This window comes from Euleptes europaea, chromosome 6 (genome assembly GCF_029931775.1).
Source record: "Euleptes europaea isolate rEulEur1 chromosome 6, rEulEur1.hap1, whole genome shotgun sequence".
Classification (NCBI taxonomy): domain Eukaryota; kingdom Metazoa; phylum Chordata; class Lepidosauria; order Squamata; family Sphaerodactylidae; genus Euleptes; species Euleptes europaea.
This window is the reverse complement of record NC_079317.1, coordinates 6,656,773-6,679,443: the sequence shown is the minus strand read 5'-3', so window position 1 is coordinate 6,679,443 and position 22,671 is coordinate 6,656,773. Positions and strand designations below refer to the sequence as shown.

Sequence of the window (22,671 nt, the reverse complement as noted above, 5' to 3'; positions counted from 1 at the left end):
AATCAAGCCTGAACTGACCCTAGAAGCTCAAATGACTAAACTGAGGCTGTCGTATTTTGGTCACATTACGAGAAGACAAGAGTCACCGGAAAAGACAATTATGCTAGGAAAAGTTGAGGGCAGCAGGAAAAGAGGAAAATCCAACAAGAGATGGATTGACTCAATCAAGGAAGCCACAGCCCTCAATTTGCAAGATCTGAGCAAGGCTATCAAAGATAGGACATTTTGGAGGACATTGATTCATAGGGTCGCCAAGAGTCGGAAGCGACTTGACGGCACTTAACACACACATATGTAAGAATCTGCCACAAGGCCTTAATGTTTGGGGGTGGGGGTGGGGGTTCGCCTCAAAGCCTGCATAGTCATGGTGGACAATAACCTACCACTATTAAATTTTGCTGTCAAGTCACAGCTGATTTATGGTGAAGCCGTAGGGGTTTCAAGACATGTTCAGAGATGGTTTGCCATTGTGTGCCTCTGCGTCACAACTCTGGTATTCCTTGGTGGTCTCCCATCCAAATACTAACCAGGGCTGACCCTGCTTAGCTTCTGAGATCTGATGAGATCGGGCTAGCCTGGGATATCCATGACCACATAAAAAGGTAAAGGTCCCCGGTGCACGCACCGGGTCATTCCTGACCCATGGGGTGACGTCACATCCCAACGTTTCCTAGGCAGACTATTTTTATGGGGTGGTTTGCCAGTGCCTTCCCCAGTCGTCTATGCTTTACCCCCAGCAAGCTGGGTCCTCATTTTACCCACCTCAGAAGGATGGAAGGCTGAGTCAAACTTGAGCCGGCTACCTGAAACCGACTTCCGTCGGGATCGAACTTATGACCGCTTACCCATTACAAAACTATCTTGGGAGGGAAAATAATCCACTCCTGTAATTAAAAACAATGAAATCCAATAGAAATATATAAATGGATTTTATGTAGAACAAACTAATTTGTCCGCTTGGTATTGATGGATACATTCTCAATGGGTAGCACGCGGGTCACTTACAGCAATACCGCTAAAAGAAGAATTAGGTTTATTATGTCAGGAGTATGATGGGAAACAGGCCGCTTTCAACCAGACATGCAGAACTTCTGCCCAGAGGGGGGAAGAATCTTGAAACGTCTCAAAGGCTATTTGGGCTTTCTATCTGAATCTGAAGAGGTGAGATGTGACTCATGGAGGAAGAAGAAGAAGAAGAGGAGGAGGAGGAGGAGGAGGAGGAGTAGGAGTTGGTTTTTATATGCCAACCTTCTCTACCACTTAAGGGAGACTCAAACCGGCTTACAATCACCTTCCCTTCCCCTCCCCACAACAGACACCCTGTGAGGTAGGTGAGGCTGAGAGAGCTCTAAGACAGCTGTGACTAGCCCAAGGTCACCCAGCTGGCTTCGTGTGGAGGAGTGGGGAAACCAACCCGGTTCACCAGATTAGCCTCCGCAGCTCATGCGGAGGAGTGGGGAATCAAACTCGGTTCTCCAGATCAGAGTCCACCACTCCAAACCACTGCTCTTAACTACTACACCACTCTGGCTCCCTGTGAGGGAAAGCTCATACCCTGCCAGAAATTTTGTTAGTCTTGAAGGGGCTACTGGACTCTTGCTCTTTTCTATTTGGGCCTTGTCAGACTTTTGGAATTCCTTACCTCTGAGGAATGGTGCACACAACCACCCATCTGTGGGGCAGCTCAAACACTGAACCAAATGTGATGGTCATCACGGGGCTATTATCGGTCTTTTAACCGCAAATGATAGCCCTCCGGAAGCCCTGTTTGGAACAGGGCTGTGAAACGGGGTGTGTGTGTGTGTGTGTGTGTGTGTGTGTGTGTGTGTGTGTGTTAACCCTTCAATCTCTGGTGTTAGGGAGGGGTATCAGCCTTTTTCTGGGGGGGAGCTGTATTTTGTTTAAAAGGCTATAACAGCCCCAAAGCCCCTTTTAAGATTTGACAAACTGCTCATGTGTAAAGGACAGTTGACGGTAACTCAGGCTGGAAAAGATGCTGAGGAGATCTCAGAGGGTCTCATCTGTTTTGTCCCTTACATGACTCTCTACAAAAGGTTCCCCATTCAACCTGTGGCATCTCTGGTAGGGCGTCCAGCACCGTCTTGGCAAATGCCGGGAGATTTTGAGGGTGGTGCCTGGCTAGGGTTGCCAGGTCCCTCTTCGCCACCAGCGGGAGGTTTTTGGGGCGTAGCCTGAGGAGGGTTGGGTTTGGGGAGGGACTTCAATGCCATAGCGTCCAATTGCCAAAGTGGCCATTTTCTCCAGGCGAACAGATCTCTATTGGCTGGAGATCAGTTGCCTGGAGATTGGCAATCCTAAGAAGACTTGATGGGCAAAAGCCCCACATGGCTCCATCCACTTTCTAAAAGCACTTGGTGGGTGCCAGGAAAGGTGTCAGCGGGTGCTATAGCACCCAAGGGCACCTGCTTTAGGAATTTCCCCGAATCTCTACAGAAAAGACTACATAGACATGGGGACATTCCTCGAGTGTTGCCATGGAGAGCTTTTCTCCCCCCTGCTCCTCACTTTCTCGAGGGTGGAGGACTGGCGTTTACCATGGTGGGTGAGCAAACGGCAAAAACCAAATCTCTAGCTAAATTAAGTTTGTCCCGCTGGCCAGCTGGCCAGCGTGGTGAAATATTAAAACATTTTGATTCAGTTTCAATTTCTGAAAAACTGTGGCCTTGGCTGACCTCGGTGAGAATAAAAGCCAAAGGGAAGCGACGCGTCACATTTATGGAAACATGACTTAACATTGTTTTGATCATTCAATACAACTTCCGTTGTTATACAACAACCAACACTGAATTTGTTTTTTTAATAATTAGCACTGGTATCAAACTTGTTGATGACTTAAGTATTTTTCCCCTTAAAGAAAGTTAATCCTTTACCCAAAAAACCTTGAACATTATTTGACTGATAATTGAACAAGTTTTATTTTTTTGAGTGGTCAAATGACTCAGCTGGTACCAGAGTCAAACAGGCTTTTCTGTGCTTGGCATGCAGAAGATCCCAGGTTCAATCCCCAGCATCTCCAGTTGAAACCACCAGGCAGTAGGTGATGTGAAAGACCTTTCTCGGCCTGAGACCCTGGAGAGCCGCTGCTGGTCTGAGTAGACAATACTGACCTTGATGGACCCAAGACGTGTTCAAGACAGGGAAGGGGCTTTGGCCCAGTGGTAGAGCATCTGCTTGGCATGGAGAAGGTCTCAGGTTCAATCCCCGGCATCTCCAGTTAATAGGAACACATGAAGCTGCCTTATACTGGATCAGACCCTTGGTCCATCAACGTCAGTATTGTCTACTCAGACTGGTAGAAGCTCTCCAGGGTCTCAGGCAGAGGTCTTTCACATCACCTACTTGTCTAGTCCCTTTAACTGGAGATGCCAAGGATTGAACCTGGGACCTTCTGCATGCCAAGCAGATGCTCTACCACTGAGCCACGGCCCCTCCCCAGGCAGTAAATGAAGACCTCCACCTGAGGCCCTGGAGAGCCACTGCCAGTCTGAGCAGACAATATTGACCTTGGTCTGTTTCAGTATAAGGCAGCTTCATGTGTGTTCATACACTTTTGGAGATCCATTCATGGATCTTCTAGCATCCCAGCGAATTCAGGCTGGGGTAATGGCAGGCTTAGCTGGTGGTGGAACACATGAAGCTGCCTTACACTGAATCAGACCCTTGGTCCATCGAAGTCAGTATTGTCTACTCAGACCAGCAGCGGCTCTGCAGGGTCGCAGGCAGGGGTCTTTCACATCACCTACTTGCCTGGTTCCTTTAACTGGAGATGCCGGGGATTGAACCTGGGACCTTCTGCATGCCAAGCAGATGCTCTACCCCTGAGCCACAGGAAAGTGCCATCAACTCACATGCTGACTTATGGTGAGGTTTTCAAGGCAAGAGATGAACAGCAGCCCTGGGCTTCCTTTTGGTCTCCCATCCAAGTACTAATCAGGGCCGACCCTGCTTAGCTTCTGAGATCTGACAAGACCTAACCCAGGCCATCCAGGTCAGGGTACAAGCTTAGCTAAGAGTTTCATATTACATGACCACCCCCACACACACACACAACAAAGTGACGTAGCAATGTTGTGCCGTATTCCCTTAAAAATGAAGTGGGGAATTGAAATAATTTAACTGGAAATTCCCCCTCCCCCCCAAAAAAAGGAACACTGAATTTCCAATGGCGGCACCTTTCATTACATCACCAGGGCGATGCCCACAAGAGCAAAAATTCATTTTGTTAGGACACTTAGGCAGATCATGAGAAGGAGGGCAGGAAGGGTTGCGCCAGTGTTTGGCTTTCGTGGCCCTTTCTTACATGCCCAGGGTCAGACCGATCTCCACTTTTGGGGTCAGGAAGGAATTTTGCTCCAGGCCAGATTGGCCAGGGATCCTGGAGGGTTTTTGTAGCCATCTTCTGGGCATGGAGTAGGGGTCACTGAGGTTGTGCAGGAGGTTGGACTAGATGACCCTGGTGGTCCCTTCCAACTCTATGATTCTATGAAGAAGAAGAAGAAGTAGAGTTGGTTTTTATATGCCAACTTTCTCTACCACTGAAGGAAAAAACCGGCTTACAATCGCCTTCCCTTCCCCTCCCCACAACAGACACCCTGTGAGGTAGGTGGGGCTGAGAGAGCTCTAAGAGAACTGTGACCAGCCCAAGGTCACCCAGCTGGCTTCATGTGTAAGGAAACCAACCTGGTTCACCAGATTAGCCTCCGCTGCTCATGTGGAGGAGTGGGGATTCAAACCCGGTTCTCCAGATTAAAGTCCACCGCTCCAAACCACCGCTCTCCAGCTGCCGTGTGAAATATGCCTCCATGACATGCACCCCCTTTGTGCTAACGGCAAAAAAAAAATTAGCAACTTCCCCTGAGCCCGTTCCAAGTGTTGGCAAGGGGTTGGCTGTTTACACACAAGGAACAGGGTTGAAGCAAAGAGTGTCTGACAGAATTAGGCAAGAAGAACAGGAAAAGAAACGTGTTTTTTAAAAAATCCTGCAAACGGTTTGAAGTCTTGGCTGCCAGTTCCTCAACTGTTCAGTTACTGCCCAGAGATCGCCAACTGCTCTCCTGGGGATGCACCGGAAAAACAGCAACTGTATACACGAGGAAACACAATATGCTTTCTGCTCTCTGCACCAGCTCAATGGCTACCCAAACTGGGCTGGAACGGAGGCTGCCCCTGGGATCGGTAACACCTTAAAGAGAAAAGGGGAATATCAAAGGTGTCGTCTCTCTCATCAGAGACAGACTGCCTGTCAGAATCATAGAATCATGGAATCATAGAGTTGGAAGGAACCACCAGGGTCATCTAGTCCAACCACCTGCACAATGCAGGAACCTCACAACTACCTCCCCCCCACATACCCCGTGACCCCTACTCATGCCCAGAAGATGGCCAAGATGCCCTTCCTCTCATGAACTGCCTAAGGTCATAGAATCAGCATTGCTGACAGATGGCCATCTAGCCTCTGCTTAAAAACCTCCAGCGGAGCACTTACCACCTCCCGAGGAAGCCTGTTCCACTGAGGAACCGCTCTGTTAGAAAATCCTTCCTAATGACTAGACGGAAACTCTTTTGATTTAATTTCAACCCCTTGGTTCTGGTCCGACCTTCTGGAGCAACAGAAAACAACTGGGCACCCTCCTCTCTATGACAGCCCTTCAAGTACTTGAAGATGGTTATCATATCCCCTCTCAGTCTTCTCCTCTCCAGGCTAAACATACCCAGCTCCTTCAACCTTTCCTCCTAGGACTGGGTCTCCAGACCCCTCACCATCTTTGTTGCCCTTCTTTGGACACGTTCCAGCTTGTCTACATCTTTCTTAAATTGCGGTTGCTGCTTTATATACCACTGTTGTCGCAGACTGCTTAAAAGTGAGCAGGAACCTATGATGTCCCTGGTTCGAATTCCACCTCTGCAATTTATTTCTCCCCGCCTACCCCCCCTCCCCAAAAAGGCTGGCTATTTGGCTGCCATTCACAGGATTCTCTAAAATATATCTATGATGAGGATTAGGAGACCCAGGTACGAGCCCCCTCCTCCGCCATGGAAGCTTGGTGGGCGATCTTAGGGCCAGTCAGCCTAACCTACCTCATAGGGTTGTCATTGTGAGGAACAAATGAGAGGAGGGGGAAACAATATTGTGAACTGTTTTAGGTCCCCACTGGGGAGAAAAGCAAAGGATACATTACACACACGCACAATATACTGCCTACCATATTTTAACTTAATTTCTCAGCCTTTTGTGGGACTTAGAGATGCATTTCGTCAATGGCTTGGTTTTCTGTGTGCAACTGCTAATTGCTGTTGCCTCCTCCCTTTCTCCTCAGAAGGTCCAGCGTGGAACCTGATACCATTTCGACCTCGTACTCATTCACATTTGACAATGGTCCTGAAGACCATGGGTCAAAATATCTGTTTTTCTCTCCTGCCCCACTTTCTCTAGCCTGAAGAAGAGTTCTGGAGAACTTGAAAGCTGGCATACCCTTTCATGCCATTTCTGTTGGTCTTCATGAAAGATATCGCCAGGCTTTTTCCCCCTGGAATTTTCTTTGGACCAACGTTTAATTAATTAATTAATTGATCAATTTCCTTCATTTATACCCAATGGGGACCAGAACCCATAGCAGCTTACATTGTTCTCCTCGAGTGGTTCTCACATTTGTGGTGGGAGTGCCCAAGGGTAATAGAATTTTGGAACAAAATACTTAGTAAAATTAGAGAATTGTTTAAGATTAGACTTCAAGTAACTGTAGACCTGATTTTCATGGGAATAATGGGGTGTGAGAAGGTAGAAAAGAGTGAACAAGAGATGTTTAAAGCGATGATATTAGCAGCTCACGCAGTTATAGCTTTTGGATGGAAAGATAAAACAAAGTGGACTATGGACAGGTGGAATAATTATGTGTTCGAATATGTGCAAACAGTTGTATTGGGATACTTAAAACAACAGACGATGGGAGAAACAGAAGAAATGGAACTGAAGACTAAGTGGAACCCATACATTAATTGGGTGAAAAGAGGAGAAGCCAACAAAGAGACTTTAGTAAAACTAAAAAGGCTATGCCCATGGCTGAAAATATGAAAATATGATATTATGGATTGGTCCGTGGGGGGAGGGAAAGGGGGGGGAAAGGGGGAAATTTGTATTGGAAGAAGGAAAGTGTAAATTGTAATTGTAAAGGTATGGAGATGTAAAATGACCTCCAATGCAATAAAAATATATTAAAAAAAAAACATTGTTCTCCTCAACAGCCCTGCGAGGTAGATTAGGCTGAGAGAGGCAGAGTGACTGGCCAAGGTCCCCCGCCAAATCCTTTTCTGTGGAACAGGGATTTGAACCTGGGTCTCCCAGATCCTAGCCTGACACTCAAACCACCACACCACGCCTGGGTACGTGGAACATCTGGAGATTTCCTAGGCAGCTTTAGGCAAGGCATTCCCACTCTTAGATCCCCAACTGTAACATGGGGAGAGTATTACTGACTCATTCTATAGAAATGCTAAGTAGCGATATTATTCGAACAATGCCCATGCCAACAATCAGCACACAATTTCAGAATTGCACACAGTAACAGCTTTTTTGACTTTCCCTTGTCATAGATGAATATGTTAACCTTGCCAAACCCATAATATTCCAAACCTTATTTAACCGCTCAAATAAACCATGGCTGTACACCACCCCACTTTACTAGATTTCAGTAGGATTGCACAGAAGATTCTCCAGTGTGAATTTTTGGGGCTCAAAATGGCAATTTTGGTACAGTTGAAATGTTGTGTGGAAAACATATCTGATCTTCCTTGGTGTTGTCTGCCCCCCAAAAAAAACCTTATTTAACCGCTCAAATAAAACCATAGCTGTACACCACCCCACTTTACTAGATTTCAGTAGGATTGCACAGAAGATTCTCCAGTGTGAATTTTTGGGGCTCAAAATGGCAATTTTGGTACAGTTGAAATGTTGTGTTGAAAACATATCTGATCTTCCTTGGTGTTATTGTCTGTCCCCTGCCCCCCAAATAATGCTACTGCTTTGACACAGGCCTTTTCCCCCTTGGTTCTCCAGCAGGGATCACATCACGAATGAGATGGCATCACAAGGCTACTGATGATGCCACTGAAGGCAAGTGAAGGCAAGTGAGGGCAGCTGTAGATTCAGCCCTCGCAGCACAATGGATGCAGCACCGGATATTGATGGGAAAGAACTGAGTTCAAATTCCCACTTTGTTAAGACGCTTACTGGTTGGGTCAGGACAGGATGGAAATTGCTAGCCAGAAGAATATTAAATAAAAAATAAGACAAACGTGTTAGTGAGGATAATAACCACTGGACTGGTCCAACAGGTGAGGCCAGGTTATTGGAGATCAATGCGCGAACAGGATGATGTCACACATGCTTCACAGCCAATCGGATTTGGTTCTGTGAAGGTATTACTGAGGGCCAACAAGGTCAATGGAAAACGAAAGCAATTTTAAACTCACACATTTTTTTGCAAGGAGCGAACCAACAAATGTCAGAAAAAGAGGCTTTTCTGGCATGTCACGAAAAACTACTTTTAGCCGACCAAGAGATCCAGCACAATGCAGAGACTCGAGTTCGAATCCCGACATGGCCGTGTAGGTCATTGAATGACCTGGTCCGGTCGCTTTCTTGGCCTGACCTACCTCTCAGGATTGTTGTGATGATAAAACCTTGGAGAACCAACTCTGCTGCTCTGTACTAGTTTTTAGACAGATGGGCATTGGAAAGCGACAACTAATCCAGTCTGGTGATGGATTAAAAGAGTCCTGGACGTTTGGGGCAAAAGGAACAGAATTTCGCTGTCATCCCCTGAGGGGCAAATCCCACCTTCCCCATGGCCCCTCGGCAAGATTAGTAACCGCTTGCCCGAATCCATCCTTTGCTGCATTCTTTTAACCCCTATGTATGAAACTTCATTCATGTTCCAACTCCCTCCCCCTCCAAATAACATGATCTTATAAGAACATAAGAAAAGCTCTTCTGGATCAGACCAAGGTTCATCAAGTCCAGCAGTGGCCAACCAGGTGCCTCCAGGAAGCCCACCAGCAAGACCAGTGCAGCATCACTGTCCTGCCTGCGTTCTACAGCACCTAATATCATAGGCATGCTCCTCTGATCCTGGAGAGAATAGGGATGCATCATGACTAGTATCCCTTTTGACTAGTGGACATGGATAGTCCTCTCCTCCATGAACACGTCCACTTCCCTCTTCAAGCCTTCCAAGTTGGCAGCCATCACCACATCCTGGGGCAGGGAGTTCCACAAGTTAACTCTGCGTTCCTTTTATCTGTTTTTAATCTCTCACCCTCCAGCTTCAGCAGATGACCCCGTGTTCTAGTATTATGAGAGGGAGAAAAGCTTCCTAGCTCTTCCTAAAACACTGAAGGAGGGGATTATAATTCCATCCGAGAAGCACCCCAGTGCCCGAATCGCGCGAGAATCTGAAGCGCACAACTTCAAAATGATGTGCAGAAAATCATGTTTGCCAACCTCCCCCCACCCGCAATCTCTGCCGAAAGGAAACCACGCTATAAATAATCCCCGTGACGACGAGCTGTCAAAAGCGCTTTTCAGATGAATGAAATGAGGCCACCGCTTCTGAGAGCAGCTCCCACAAATCCCCAAGATGGTGTTTAATTCAATGCTGCGGGGCCGCTCTTTGCACACACTTGAATAGGTGATGCTCCACCACCCACATGCCCCATAAGAGAGGCATGCGTGTGCATGTGTGCGGGAATGAATGAAGTAACCTCCTAGGCGGGGCCAACCATTCCACCTTACCTGCGTCCCCCGACAACCACCTGTGTGACCAGCCCCGCCTACGTGATAACTTCATTCGGGCACATTACCCCAGAGCAAGTTGGTCCCGTTTCACTGTGAGCGCACATGAATGTTACAGATACCGTGGACTGCCCCCCAAAACACAAATCAGTGGGTTCTAGATCAAATCAAGCCTGAACTGACCCTAGAAGCTAAAATGACTAAACTGAGGCTGTCGTACTTTGGTCACATTATGAGAAGACAAGAGTCACTGGAAAAGACAATCATGCTAGGAAAAGTGGATGGCAGCAGGAAAGACCCAACAAGAGATGGATTGACTCTAAAAAGGAAGCCACGGCCCTCAGTTTGCAAGATCTCAGCAAGGCTGTTAAGGATAGGACATTTTGGAGGAAGTTGATCCATAGGGTCGCCATGAGTCCGAAGCGACTTGACGGCACTTAATACACACACATGCATGAATGTGACCTGTGCGGTCCAGCCAGTGGTAACACCTCTACTGCAAACATTCATGATGGCTCACTTTTCAGATCTTTATTACGAAGGGGGTGATTGGCCCATACATGAGAGGTCACTTACCCCTACTGGCTGGGGAAACAAGAATGACAGTAGCAATAGGGGCAAGTTGCGGTATTGTAAGGAAAAGTGGTCTTATGTAGCTGAGGGAGGAACAGGGAGGGGCAGGGGTACAAGGGAGTGTAGAGACTCTGTTAGCTAGTGGGGGGGCACATCTTGGTAGACCTGATGGAGTCTGTGGATTGGGGACTGCAAAACGGGTGTTGTTGTTTTTAAAAAAGTTGTGTGTTTTTTTGCCAACAAATCACAGCTGACTTATGGTGACCCCGCAGGGTTTTTAAGGCAAGAGACATTCAGAGGTGGTTTGCCATTGAGGGGAGGGACTGTGGCTCAGTGGTAGAGCATCTGCTTGACATGCAGAAGGTCCCAGGTTCAATCTCCGGCATCTCCATTTAAAGGGACTAGGTCGGTAGGTGATGGGAAAGACCTCTGCCTGAGACCCTGGAGAGGCGCTGCGGGTCTGAGTAGACAATACTGACTTTGATGGACCAAGGGTCTGATTCAGTAGAAGGCAGCTTCATGTCTTCATGTGCCATTGCCTGCTTCCCTGTGCCTACCCTAGTATTCCTTGGAGATCTCCCATCCAAATACTTTCCAGGGTCGAAGCTGAGGGTGTGTGATTAGCCCAAGGTCACCCAGCAAGTTTACATGATAGAGTGGGGATTTGAACCTGGGGTTTTCAGATCCTCGTCCAACATTTTTACCAGTACACCACACAGTTGTAGTGTAGGTTTATTTATTTAAAACATTTATCAGCTGCCTTTCTCCCTTGCAGAGCTCATGATGAGAAATGTGAAGTGATCTGAACACCTGAAATGCATTATATAAATGCTAAACACTATCATCTCCCGGATAGATCCCCTACTAGGTACCATGAAAAAAGTCTCATTTCTGCTTCAGGCCTAGCAAAAGAAGCTAGCAAACCACCCTAACCTGGATGGACCAGGCTAGCCTGATTTCCTTAGATCTCAGATGGAGACCATCAAGGAAATCCAGGGTCGCTTCCAAGAGGCAGGTAATGCCAAACCACCTCTGTTCGTCTCGTGCCTTGGAAACCCCATGAGGGGTCGTCATAAGTTACCTGCGACTTGACGGTACTGTCCACCACCAGCTAGCAAATCAAAAAAGAAACCCAGAAGTTACAGAGAACATTTGTGCTTTAGGGCTTCGGAAAAATGACACTGCTGCGTGATTTATTTTTTAAACACAGGGGGCTCCCATAATCAAATCCATCTTTCAGCCCAAAGCTACACTGAATCTGATTTGATTCACAGTAATGGGGGAAACAGAATCCTCCCCATTCTTAATTTATTTTTACTAAAGCAAATTAATGTGTTTCCAGAGCAGGAGAAAGGGGGAAGAACAGGGTGGAGGGGAAGAAGGAGGAGGAGGAGGAGTTGGTTTTTATATGCCGATTTTCTCTATCACTTAAGGAAGAATCAAATTGGCTGACAATCGCCTCCCCCTCCCGACAACAGACAACCTGAGAGGGAGGTGGGGCTGAAAGAGTGTGACTAGCCCAAGGTCACCCAGCTGGCTTAAGAACATAAGAACATAAAAAAGCCATGCTGGATCAGACCAATGTCCAGTAATAAGAACGTAAGAAAAGCCATGCTGGATCAGACCAAGGTCCATCAAGTCCAGCAGTCTGTTCACACAGTGGCCAACCAGGGGCCTCTAGGAAGTCCCCAAACAAGACGACTGCAGCAGCTCCATCCTGCCTGTGTTCCCCAGCACCTAATATAACAGGCATGCTCCTCTGATCATGGAGATAATAGGTCTGCATCATGACTAGTATCCATTTTTACTAGTAGCCATGGATAGCCCTCTCCTTCTTGAACATGTCCACTCCCCTCTTAAAGCCCTCCAAGTTGGCAGCCATCACCACATCCTGGGGCAGGGAGTTCCACAATGTAACTATGCGTTGTGTGAAGAAGTACTTCCTTTTGTCAGATTTGAATCTCTCACCCTCCAGCTTCAGCAGATGACCCCGGGTTCTGGTATGATGAGAGAGGGAGAAAGGCTTCATGTGAAGGAGTGGGGAAATCAACCCGGTTCCCCAGATTAGCCTCCGCCGCTCATGTGGAGGAGCGGGGAATCAAACCTGGTTCTCCAGATCAGAGGCCACCACTCTTAACCACTACACCATGCTGTCTGCTTTAACACACTGGGAGGGGAAGCTGAAGAATTATGGACTAAGTGAGTTTCCTTTCATCCTGCTGCGGAACAATAATTGGCATTCAGGGTGATTATCCCTCTTCGGAGGCACACGGTTCCCCACACACACACACACACACACACATACACACTTTGGTAATTTGTTTGATGAAATAATCGTTTGCCGGCCTCGGCTGGCATGTTATATGAATTTCAGATTAATGTCATTTAAAATGAATTTGTTTGTGTTTCTATGAATGAAGGGGTGGTTGTAAAAAATGCTAGGAATGTGTTAGGTGACACGCAGAAGAATGGCGTCATTCTACACAGTGTTTCTGAGGAGTGCTCTAACAACCTTCCCTGGAGGTTTTTAAGCAGAGGTTAGATGGCCATCTGTCAGCAATGCTGATTCTACGACCTTAGGCAGATCATAAGAGGGAGGGCGTCTTGGGCATCATCGGGGCATGGAGTAGGGGTCACTGGGTGTGTGTGTGTGTGGGGGAGGTAGCACCATTTGCAGTTTTGTGAGTTTCCTGTACTGTGTAGGGGGTTGGACTAGATGACCCTGGTGGTCCCTTCCAACAGTATGATACTGTTCTATGATTCTATGAATGCATGCGGGAAAAATAAGCTAGCTAGATTCGACTCCAGTAGCAGCTCAGAGAGCAATGACATTGGGGGGGGGGTAAGCTTTTGAGAGTCCAAGCCCCCTTCAGCAGTCCCTTTGACTCTTGGACGCTGATGCCTCTTGGGAAATGTTGCTGGTCTCTACGGTGCTGCTGGACTCGAATCTTGCTCTTCTCACACAGACCAAAATGGCTATCCTCTGAAAACTGTGGTGGTGGTAGAAACTGCCGTCAAGTCACAGCTGATTTACGGTGACCCAGTAGGGTTTTAAGGCAACAGACTCCATAGGTGGTTGGCCACGGCCTGCCTCTGCGTAGCAACTCTGGACTTCCTTGGTGGTCCAAGAAGTAACCAGGCTGACCCTGCTTAGATTCTGAGGCTCACCCTCTGAAACTATCTTGGAGGAAAATAGGTTCTCCGTTCCTCCAACCGTTATGCGTACTGCGTCTTTGGATTTGTCTGCCAGCTCTGGTGAAGAGCCAACGTGGTATAGTGGTTAAGAGCGGTGGTTTGGAGCGGTGGGCTCTGATCTGGAGAGCCGGGTTTGATTCCCCATTCCTCCACATGAGCCATGGACGCTAATCTGGTGAACCGGGTTGGTTTCCCCGCTCCTCCACATGAAGCCAGCTGGGTGACCTTGGGCCAGTCACAGTTCTCTCTCAACTCTCTCAGCCCCACCTACCTCACAGGGTGTCTGTTGTGGGGAGGGGAAGGGAAGGGGATTGTAAGCCGGTTTGATTCTTCCTTAAGTGGGAGAGAAAGTCGGCATATAAAAACCAACACTTCTTCTTCTTCTTCTCTGTATCCTAGGAGCATTCTGGCTGCCTTTAGGGGAGAAAAAAACGTGGCCAGAGAAGCAGAGGCGGCCATGGGAAAAGGGGGAATCAGAAATCTCAGCCAAGCAAACATTTAAGACCCGAGAGATTTACTTTGGAAAGGAAGATTAGTAGACGTATTGATCAGAGCCTGGGGCCAGGACAACGGCTGACCTGGTGTTTGTTTTGTAGCCTCTGACTCCGGCCTTTCGTTGCTCACGCCCAGGTAAATATTGTGCTAAGGAGGCTTTGGAGCTTAGTGGATGAAGTCCGGGCACGCAGGTGTGATGGCTGGCAGCCAGAACATGCCGCCGTTGGGAGAACTCACCGCTGGGACGGATCGCCTATAATCTGAAACCATGGGCATCATTTGCAGGCAGAAGTTGCACCAACTGGCAGCTTTAAAAAGTGTTCTGCGCTCAGTGAATGGTCTCTGGATTGACCGGACTGGCTAACGGTGGCTCACAGGAAAGAATTTGGGGGTATATCCAAGGAACTTGAGAAGGTGCAGAAAAGAGCAACCAAAATGATTAGGGGACTAGAGCTACTGGCAGGCATCTTTTAAGTGGGGGAGAGAGGGAGAGATTTGGGGCTGGCTATTTTACAGATACCGTGGACTGCCAAAAAAACAAATCAGTGGGTTCTAGATCAAAGCAAGCCTGAACTGACCCTAGAAGCTAAAATGACTAAACTGAGGCTGTTCTACTTTGGTCGCATTATGAGAAGATAAAAAGTCACTGGAAAAGACAATCATGCTAGGAAAAGTGGAAGGCAGCAGGAAAAGAGGAAGACCCAGAGTGAGATAGGTTGACTCTATAAAGGAAGCCACGACCCTCAGTTTGCAAGACCTGAGCAAGGCTGTTAAAGATAGGACGTTTTGGAGGACACTGATTGATAGGGTTGCCATGAATGGGAAGCGACATGAAATCACTTAACATACACACACACATTTTATCACCCAATTCCACAGAGCCACAAAGGAAAAGGCCTGGGCTCTGGGCGATGCTAGACGGGAGGAGGAGGAGGAGGAAGAAGAAGAGTTGGTTTTTATATGCCGACTCTACCACTTCTCTACCACTTAAGGAAGAATCAAACCGGCTTACAATCACCTTCCCTTCCCCTCCCCACAACAGACAACCCTGTGAGGTAGGGGCTGAGAGAGCTCTAAGAGAGCTGTGACTAGCCCAAGGTCACCCAGCAGGCTTCATGTGGAGGAGAGGGGAACCGAACCCGGTTCTCCAGATTAGAGTCGGCCGCTCTTAACCACTACACCATGATGGCTCTCTCTGAGAGCTGAGATACCCAACAGATGGCTGCCTGACAACCGTAGTTGGCCCAAGGGGACATATAGAAGGAGACAGCCCTTCAAATAGTTAGGCCTGTTAGGAAAAATGCTTTTAAAGCTACGGTTGAACTTTTAAAAGGTTGGATCAAAAAGGAACGTGCACATTTCTTGCACAAGAGCATTTTCTAGTCACTGTTTTACATTTCCCGCAAGCTCTCGTACACAACTTGAATGCGTAACCCGAAAGCTGACGCACACTGCAAACCGGCATTTTGGGCTAAAGCGTGGGATGATAGGGTTGCCAAGTCCCTCTTCCCCACGGGCAGGAGGTTTCTGGGGTGGAGCCTGAGGAGGACAGGGTTTGGGGAGAGGAGGGACTCCAATGCCATAGAGTCCAATTGCCAAAGCGGCCATTTTCTCTGGGTGAACTGATCTCTATCGTCTGGAGATCAGTTGTAATAGCAGGAGATCTCCAGCTATTACCTGGAGGTTGGCAATACAACTCACAAGGTGTCTGTTGTGGGGAGAGGAAAAGAAGGTGATTGTAAGCCTCTTTGAGACTCCTTAAGGGTAGAGAAAACCCAGAGAACTGGGTTTGATTCCCCGCTCCTCCACATGAGCGGCATCTAAAAACTGATTCTTCTTCTTCTAAATATTATAATTGCAGAATTGAAATTCTACCTTCAAAACACACACACGCAGACCGGTTTCAAGACTTATGGGGAAGGACGTGCAGGGAGAAAAAAAAATGCTCCAAGAAAAACAGCAGTGTTATCGCATCTTTAATTGTGAGTTCCCACACACTGATGCACAGGTCCGCCAGCTCCTTGCCACAAAAAAGATTTCCCACTGTGCTTCCATAAGGCCGCTGGTTTTGCTGTTCTGGGCACGGCTTCAACTGTTACACCTTTCTAACACCACAAATGCCAACGCCAGCCGGGCTCCTGCCTGCCTGATACATCTCCCCAAATGTGCTTGTCGCAGACAGCAAAAGATATCAATCAGTAATAAGGTGCGGCGGTGAGCTTATTGTTCGTCGGATCCACGGCTCTGCTTCTTGAGTGGCGAATAGCTCTTTGCCAGGGGAAATTTGGAGATTGGAGATAAACAGCCTTGAACAGATCAGTGTCGGGGAATGCAAGGAGGGAAAACTGCAGCAAAATGATGTGTATCTTCATAGAATCATAGAGTTGGAAGGGACCACCAGGGTCATCTAGTCCAACCCCCTGCACAAAGCAGGAAATCACAACTACCTCCCCCACACACCCCCATTGACCCCCTACTCCATGCCCAGAAGATGGCCAAGATGCCCTCCTCGTCATCTGCTTAAGGTCACAGAATCAGCATTGCTGACAGATGGCCATCTAACCTCTTCTTAAAAACCTCCAGGGAAGGAGAGCTTACCACCTCCCGAGGAAGCCTGTTCCACTGAGAAACCACTCTCACTGTCAGAAAATTCTTCCTAATGTCTAGACTGAAACTCTTTTGATCTAATTTCAACCTGTTGTTTCTGGTCTGACCTTCTGGGGTAATAGAAAACTCGGCACCCTCCTCTATATGACAGTCCGTCAAGTACTTCACTTCTGCACTACGTTACTCTTCTGAATTCCTTTATGCTACACTGAGCAGGCACCCATCTTACAGTTGGACGCAGCGACCAGCCTCTGCCAGGCCGAAAAGGTTGGACCGTCAAAGAAAGATGCGAGGCGCATCAGCAGGAAAAGCGCACGAGTATATGAGAGGCCCCAACAGGATGCTACGTCTGAGACAAATCATACTGCAGCTCAGGACTGTGTTGAAATGCTTAGGGCTGTTTAGCCTGGAAAGAAGGCGGGTTAAGGGGAGACATGATGGAGGTCTATAAAATTATGCATGTCGCCTCTTCAGAGTCCCTGCCCCAGGCAGCTTACAATTAAAACCAAGTCACAATATTAAAAACAAGCCACGGGACATAAGCAGCATTAAAAAAAACACCTGTCTATAAACGGAAGCAGGCCGCTAAAATGCTGGTATGATAAAACCCCTGGAGGGACGGTGGCATGGTATAGCCCATGTGGCTCTGTGGTAGAGCATCTGCTTGATATGCAGAAGGTCCCAGGTTCAATCCCCAGCATCTCCAGTTAAAGGAACCAGGCAAGTAGGTGATGTGAAAGACCTCTTTCTACCTGAGACCCTGGAGAGTCGCTGCTGGTCTGAGTAGATAATACTGACTTTGATGGACCAAGGGTCTGATTCAGTATCAGGCAGCTTCATGTGTGATCTCGTCAGATTTCAGAAGTTAAACAGGGTCGGTACTTGGAAGGGAGATCACCAAGGAAGGCTCTGCAGAGGAAGGCAATGATAAACCGCCTCCGCTTCTCACTTGCCTTGAAAGCCCTTTGCTGAGGTCATAAGTTGGAAGCTAAGCAGGGTCAGTACTTGGAAGGGAGACCACCAAGGAAGATTCTGCAGAGGAAGGCAATGGCCACCCACCTTTGCTTCTCACTTGCCTTGAAAGCCCCTTGCTGGGGTCGCCATAAGTCAGCTGCGACTTAATGGCACTTTACATACACGCACAAGATAAAACCCCTAATTAAAAGCCAGCCTAAAAAGATCAGGATTCGAGTCCCCTAGCGCCTTAAAGACCAACAAGATTTCCAGAGTCTAAGCTTTCGAGAGTCAACGCTCCCTTCGTCAGATATCCGGCAAAGGGAGCGTTGACTCTCGAAAGCAAACACCCTGGAAATCTTGTTGGTCTTTAAGGCGCTACGGGACTCAACTCTTGCTCTTCTCTGACCAACCAACCCGGCTACTCACCTGAAACGATGCTCATGGGTAAAAAGCTGTGTTTTGGCCCGGCCCCTAAAAGGAAACAAAGCAGGTGCCAGGCGGGCCTCAAGGAGGAGGCCGTTGCCTCAATGAGGCTTATGCCGAAGGACTTCAAAATGGAAATGTGGCCTTTGACTTTCGGTAGACCAACAAAGCCAGATTACAGCTCCTACCTCTCAGTTGGGGAGGGCTGTGGCTCAGTGGGAGAGCCTCTGCTTGGCATGCAGAAGGCCCCAGGTTCAATCCCCGGCACCTCCAGTTAAAGGGACTAGGCAAGTCGGTGATGGGAGAGACCTCTGCCTGAGTAACACAAAGCTCTTAAATCTCTTCGCCAGCCGCACAGAGATGTGTGAGAGAGATTTTCAGCCTTCCAAAGGCTGGTGAGTCCTGGTTGCTGAGCTATGGACCTGGAAGCCCCTGGTTCGAATTGTGCCTCTCTTATGCACTAACAAGGGGTTTGTGGACTGGTCTTAGCTCAAGGCTTTAGTGCATAATATCATACATCTAGTGTATAATAAATATCATCCTAATAGGTTAACATCCTCAAACAATTAGATTCAAGGGGAGGGGCTGTGGCTCAGTGGGAGAGCATTTGCTTGGCGTGCAGAAGGTGCCAGGTTCAATCCCTGGCATCTCCAGTTGAAAGGACCAGACAGCAGGTGACACAGAAGGCCTCTGTCTGAGACCCGGGAGAGCCGCTGCGGGTCTGAGTAGACAATACTGCCTTTAATGGACCAAGGGTCTGTTTCAGTATGAGGCAGCCTCATGTGTCATGTGTCAGTCTAACACCTAATTTCATCCCTGGGAGACGGCACTGCTGGGATTTGTCTAGGGGGCAGGGAGCTAACAAGCACCATTCCCCTCTCATCCCCTTTCGAACGCGCCCTCAACAGAAATGACCGACCGCTACGACGGCGCCCACTTACTTGTCCCTGCACTGGTTCCGATCGTGTTGATGGTTGCGGGGACGGAGGAGGAGGAATAGAGGGGCAGGTGGCCATTCTCGCAGCCCAGGTTTTTGTCCTGCCAGCTGGAGGCGTTCACGCATATGCCGGAGTCCCGCGAGCTCTGCCACCCGTTCAGCTTATCGTCCGAGTTCTGTCTTTGGTGATAATAGTGCGACGGCCCGTAATCCACCGAGTCGGACCGGCCTCGGTTCTGGCCGCCGAAGGTCCCCGACGTGCGGTCCTCCAAGTGGTTCAGCCACATGGCCAGGGCGCTCCGGTCCTCCAGGGACGTGGCGGGGTGTATCAAGGCGTAGGAGAGGAGCTGCCGGCTCTCCTCGATGTGCTGGTTGTGCTCGATCGAGTGGGCCAGGATCTTCGGGAGCAGCTTCATGTACTCCACTTTCGCTTCGATGTTGCCCGGCTTCAGCAAAGGCAGGTGCGTGAGCAGGAGAGAAATCACTTTGGCCTTTGATTCTTGCTGCCACTGGTTAATGATTCCTGTTGGACCAAGGAGGAAAAAATATACAGAAGTTGTGAAATTGGAAGACAAGCAAACAGTCACGGAATCATAGCGTTGGAAGGACCACCAGGTCATCTAGTCCAACCCCCTGCACAATGCAGGGAATTCACAACTACCTCCCACACACACACCCAGTGACCCCTACTCCATGCCCAGAAGATGGCCAAGGTGCCCTCCCTCTCATGATCTGCCTAAGGTCATAGAATCAGCATTGCTGACAGATGGCCATCTAGCCTCTGCTTAAAACCTCCAGGGAAGGAGAGCTCACCACCTCCCGAGGAAGCTGAGTGAGATTCAAACATGGTAAGTTTTAGGCAGTTTTGCACCACTGGTCCCACAGAATAAGAAATCCCTAGCAGGGAGAAGAGGGGAAAAGGTTAAAAAGTAGGGCATGTTGGCCAACCATCTGTGAACTTTGCAAAGGGGTGCTAGAAGGGCTGTCATAGAGAGGATAGTGCAGAGTTGTTTTCTGTTGTCCCAGAAGGCCAAACCAGAATCAACGGGTTGAAATTAAATCAAAAGAGTTTTCGGCTGAACACCAGGAAGAACTTTCTGACAGTCTGAGCAGTTCCTCAGTGGAACAGACTTCCTCGGGAGGTGGTTGCCTCTTCCTCTTTGGAGGTTTTAAAGCAGAGGCTAGATGGCCATCTGACAGCAATACTGATTCTGTGAACTTAGGCAGATCATGAGAGGGAGGGCAGGAAGGGAGGATTCAGTGTTTGGCTCTCGTGGCCCATTCTTACATGCCCAGGGTAATGCTGATCGACACTTTGGGGTCAGGAAGCAATTTTCCTCTAGGCCAGATTGACTAGGGATTCTGGAAAATGTCCCCCCCCCCAAATCTTCTGGGCATGGCGTAGGGGGGTCACTGGGGATGTGGGGGGAGGTAGCTGTGAATTTCCTGCATTGTGCGGGGGGTTGGACTAGATGACCCTGATGGTCCCTTCCCACTCTATGATTCTATTCTCACGTTCCCTTTCTGATTCCTTTATTTATTTATGTCATTTCGAGTCCGCCTTTCTCACTAGTTCCTTTCCATCGTTATGAAATATATAAGCTCCCTATTGGACTAGGAAGGAAGGAATTTGTAGAATAAAATTTGCATTGAAGAAATACGTAAAATGCCTCTTTCCCAGTTTTATAAATAAAAGGTACAACGAGTATGTGCATTAAAAACACCCACCCACAAAAGCAATATAATACCCAAGCATAAAACAGGGAGGGCGTTGCAGAATAAAGTTTGCAATAAATAAATACATAAACTGCCAGTCATTCAGACTTGATTTTGTCAAGAACGAAGAAATCGCAGCCCAACATCTACACCAGACACAACTGTTTCTCCAGCCTGGCTTGTATTCAGATTTTTAAAAAAAATATATTTATACCCTGCTTTTCTCCTAATGGGCCCTGGTGTGACTTACAATTAGAAAATGCCTTTGACGCAAGGATACCGCTGAAAACAGCATCCCGGCGACAAGATTTTCCTCTGATCCGCTGTAATTTGCACTCCGCTCTTGTAAACATGTGCCCCAATGTTATTAACGCACAAAGCCTTTCATGGGCCTGCTTTCTATTGCAGTGCGGCTCCTTAGGAGGAAAAGAGGGTCCCTGGAGATTTGGGGGTGGAGCCTGGGGAAGGTGGTGGGAGGGGCCTCAGCAGGGTACAATACCAAGAGTCCACCCTCCAAAGACTGCCCCAGCCCGTGATTATCCTTTGGCTACCTCTGAAGATAGCAGATTCCTTTGAAATGTGGTTTTGGAGGAGAGTGTTACGGATACCGTGGACTTCCCCAAAAAAAAGAAAAAAGAGTGGGTTCTAGATCAAATCCAGCCTGAACTGTCCCTAGAAGCTAAAATGACTCAACGGAGGCTGTCGTACTTTGGTCACATTATGAGAAGACAAGAGTCACTGGAAAAGACAGTCATGCTAGGAAAAGTGGAAGAAGAAGAAGAAGAGTTGGTTTTTATATGCCGACTTTCTCTACCACTTGAGGCAGAATCAAACCGGCTTACAATCACCTTCCCTTCCCCTCCCCACCCTGTGAGGGAGGTGGGGCTGAGAGAGCGTGACTAGCCCCAGGTCACCCAGCTGGCTTCCTGTGTAGGAGCGGGGAAACCAACCCAGTTCACCAGATTAGCCTCCACCGCTCATGTGGGGGATCGGGGAATCAAACCCAGTTCTCCAGATCAGACTCCACTGCTCCAAGGCGGCAGGAAAAGAGGAAGACAAGAGGTGGGTTGACCCTATAAAGGAAGCCACGACCCTCCGTTTGCAAGACCTGAGCAAGGCTGTCAAAGATAGGATGTGTTGGAGGAGATTGATTCATAGGGTTGCCGTGAGCCAGAAATGACTTGAGGGCACATAACACGCACATACTCTGAAGCGGAAGATAATGGGACATCCCGGGCGCAGTGCTGAGTCGTCGCCTTGAGCGAACATTGTGCAAATTTCTCTTGGAGGCAGAGGGCAGAAAAGCGGAAGGGAAGCCAAATGCCTCAGGGTATGGGTTAGAGCCAGGAGGCGGCAATAGCCGGAAGGAAGCTGGAAGCCCTGCGTTGGAGACAAGAATGCCGAGTGGCCCGTTCCCCTGCAACGCCTGGCTGGCCTAGACCTGCACTCTGCTACAGCCGTCCTGCGACCGCCCCCAGCACAATGCATGCGCCAAACTCGCAACCGCCCCCCCCTTGGGTTTCACACCCACACCAAAAGAATGAGCTTAAAACCCGCTGGGCTATTTCAGGGTCAGTTACAAATGTGCCGAGTCCACAACAGCCCCTCACCTCAAGTTTCACACCCGCAACCAAACAATGAGCTTAAAATTCATTTGGCTATTTCAGGGTCAGACAGACAGGAAACAACACAGGCCATTTGGGGGCCGTGGCGCGGTGGTAGAGCATTCTGTTTGGCTTTTGGAAAGTCCCAGGTTCAATCCCAGGCATCTTCAGCTAAAAGGACCAGGCAGTAGAAGTAGAAGAAGTAGTAGAAGAAGAAGAAGAAGAAGAAGAGTTGGTTTTTATATGCCGACTTTCTCTGCCATTTAAGGGAGAATCAAACCGGCTTACAATCACCTTCCCTTCCCCTCCCCACAACAGACACCCTGTGAGGTAGGTGAGGCTGAGAGGGCTGT

The 22,671-nt window shown here is 48.4% G+C and overlaps 1 protein-coding gene across 2 annotated transcripts in view; it reads right to left on the bottom strand.

Annotated features, from left to right (window-relative positions):
* SAMD4A (sterile alpha motif domain containing 4A) overlaps positions 1-22,671 on the bottom strand; it is a 118,471-nt gene that overhangs the window by 37,315 nt on the left and 58,485 nt on the right. For both annotated transcript variants that reach the window (XM_056850912.1, XM_056850913.1), the window contains exon 2: positions 19,003-19,521. In XM_056850912.1, the coding sequence (XP_056706890.1) occupies positions 19,003-19,521 (519 nt within the window). The remainder of the gene's footprint in view (positions 1-19,002; positions 19,522-22,671) is intronic.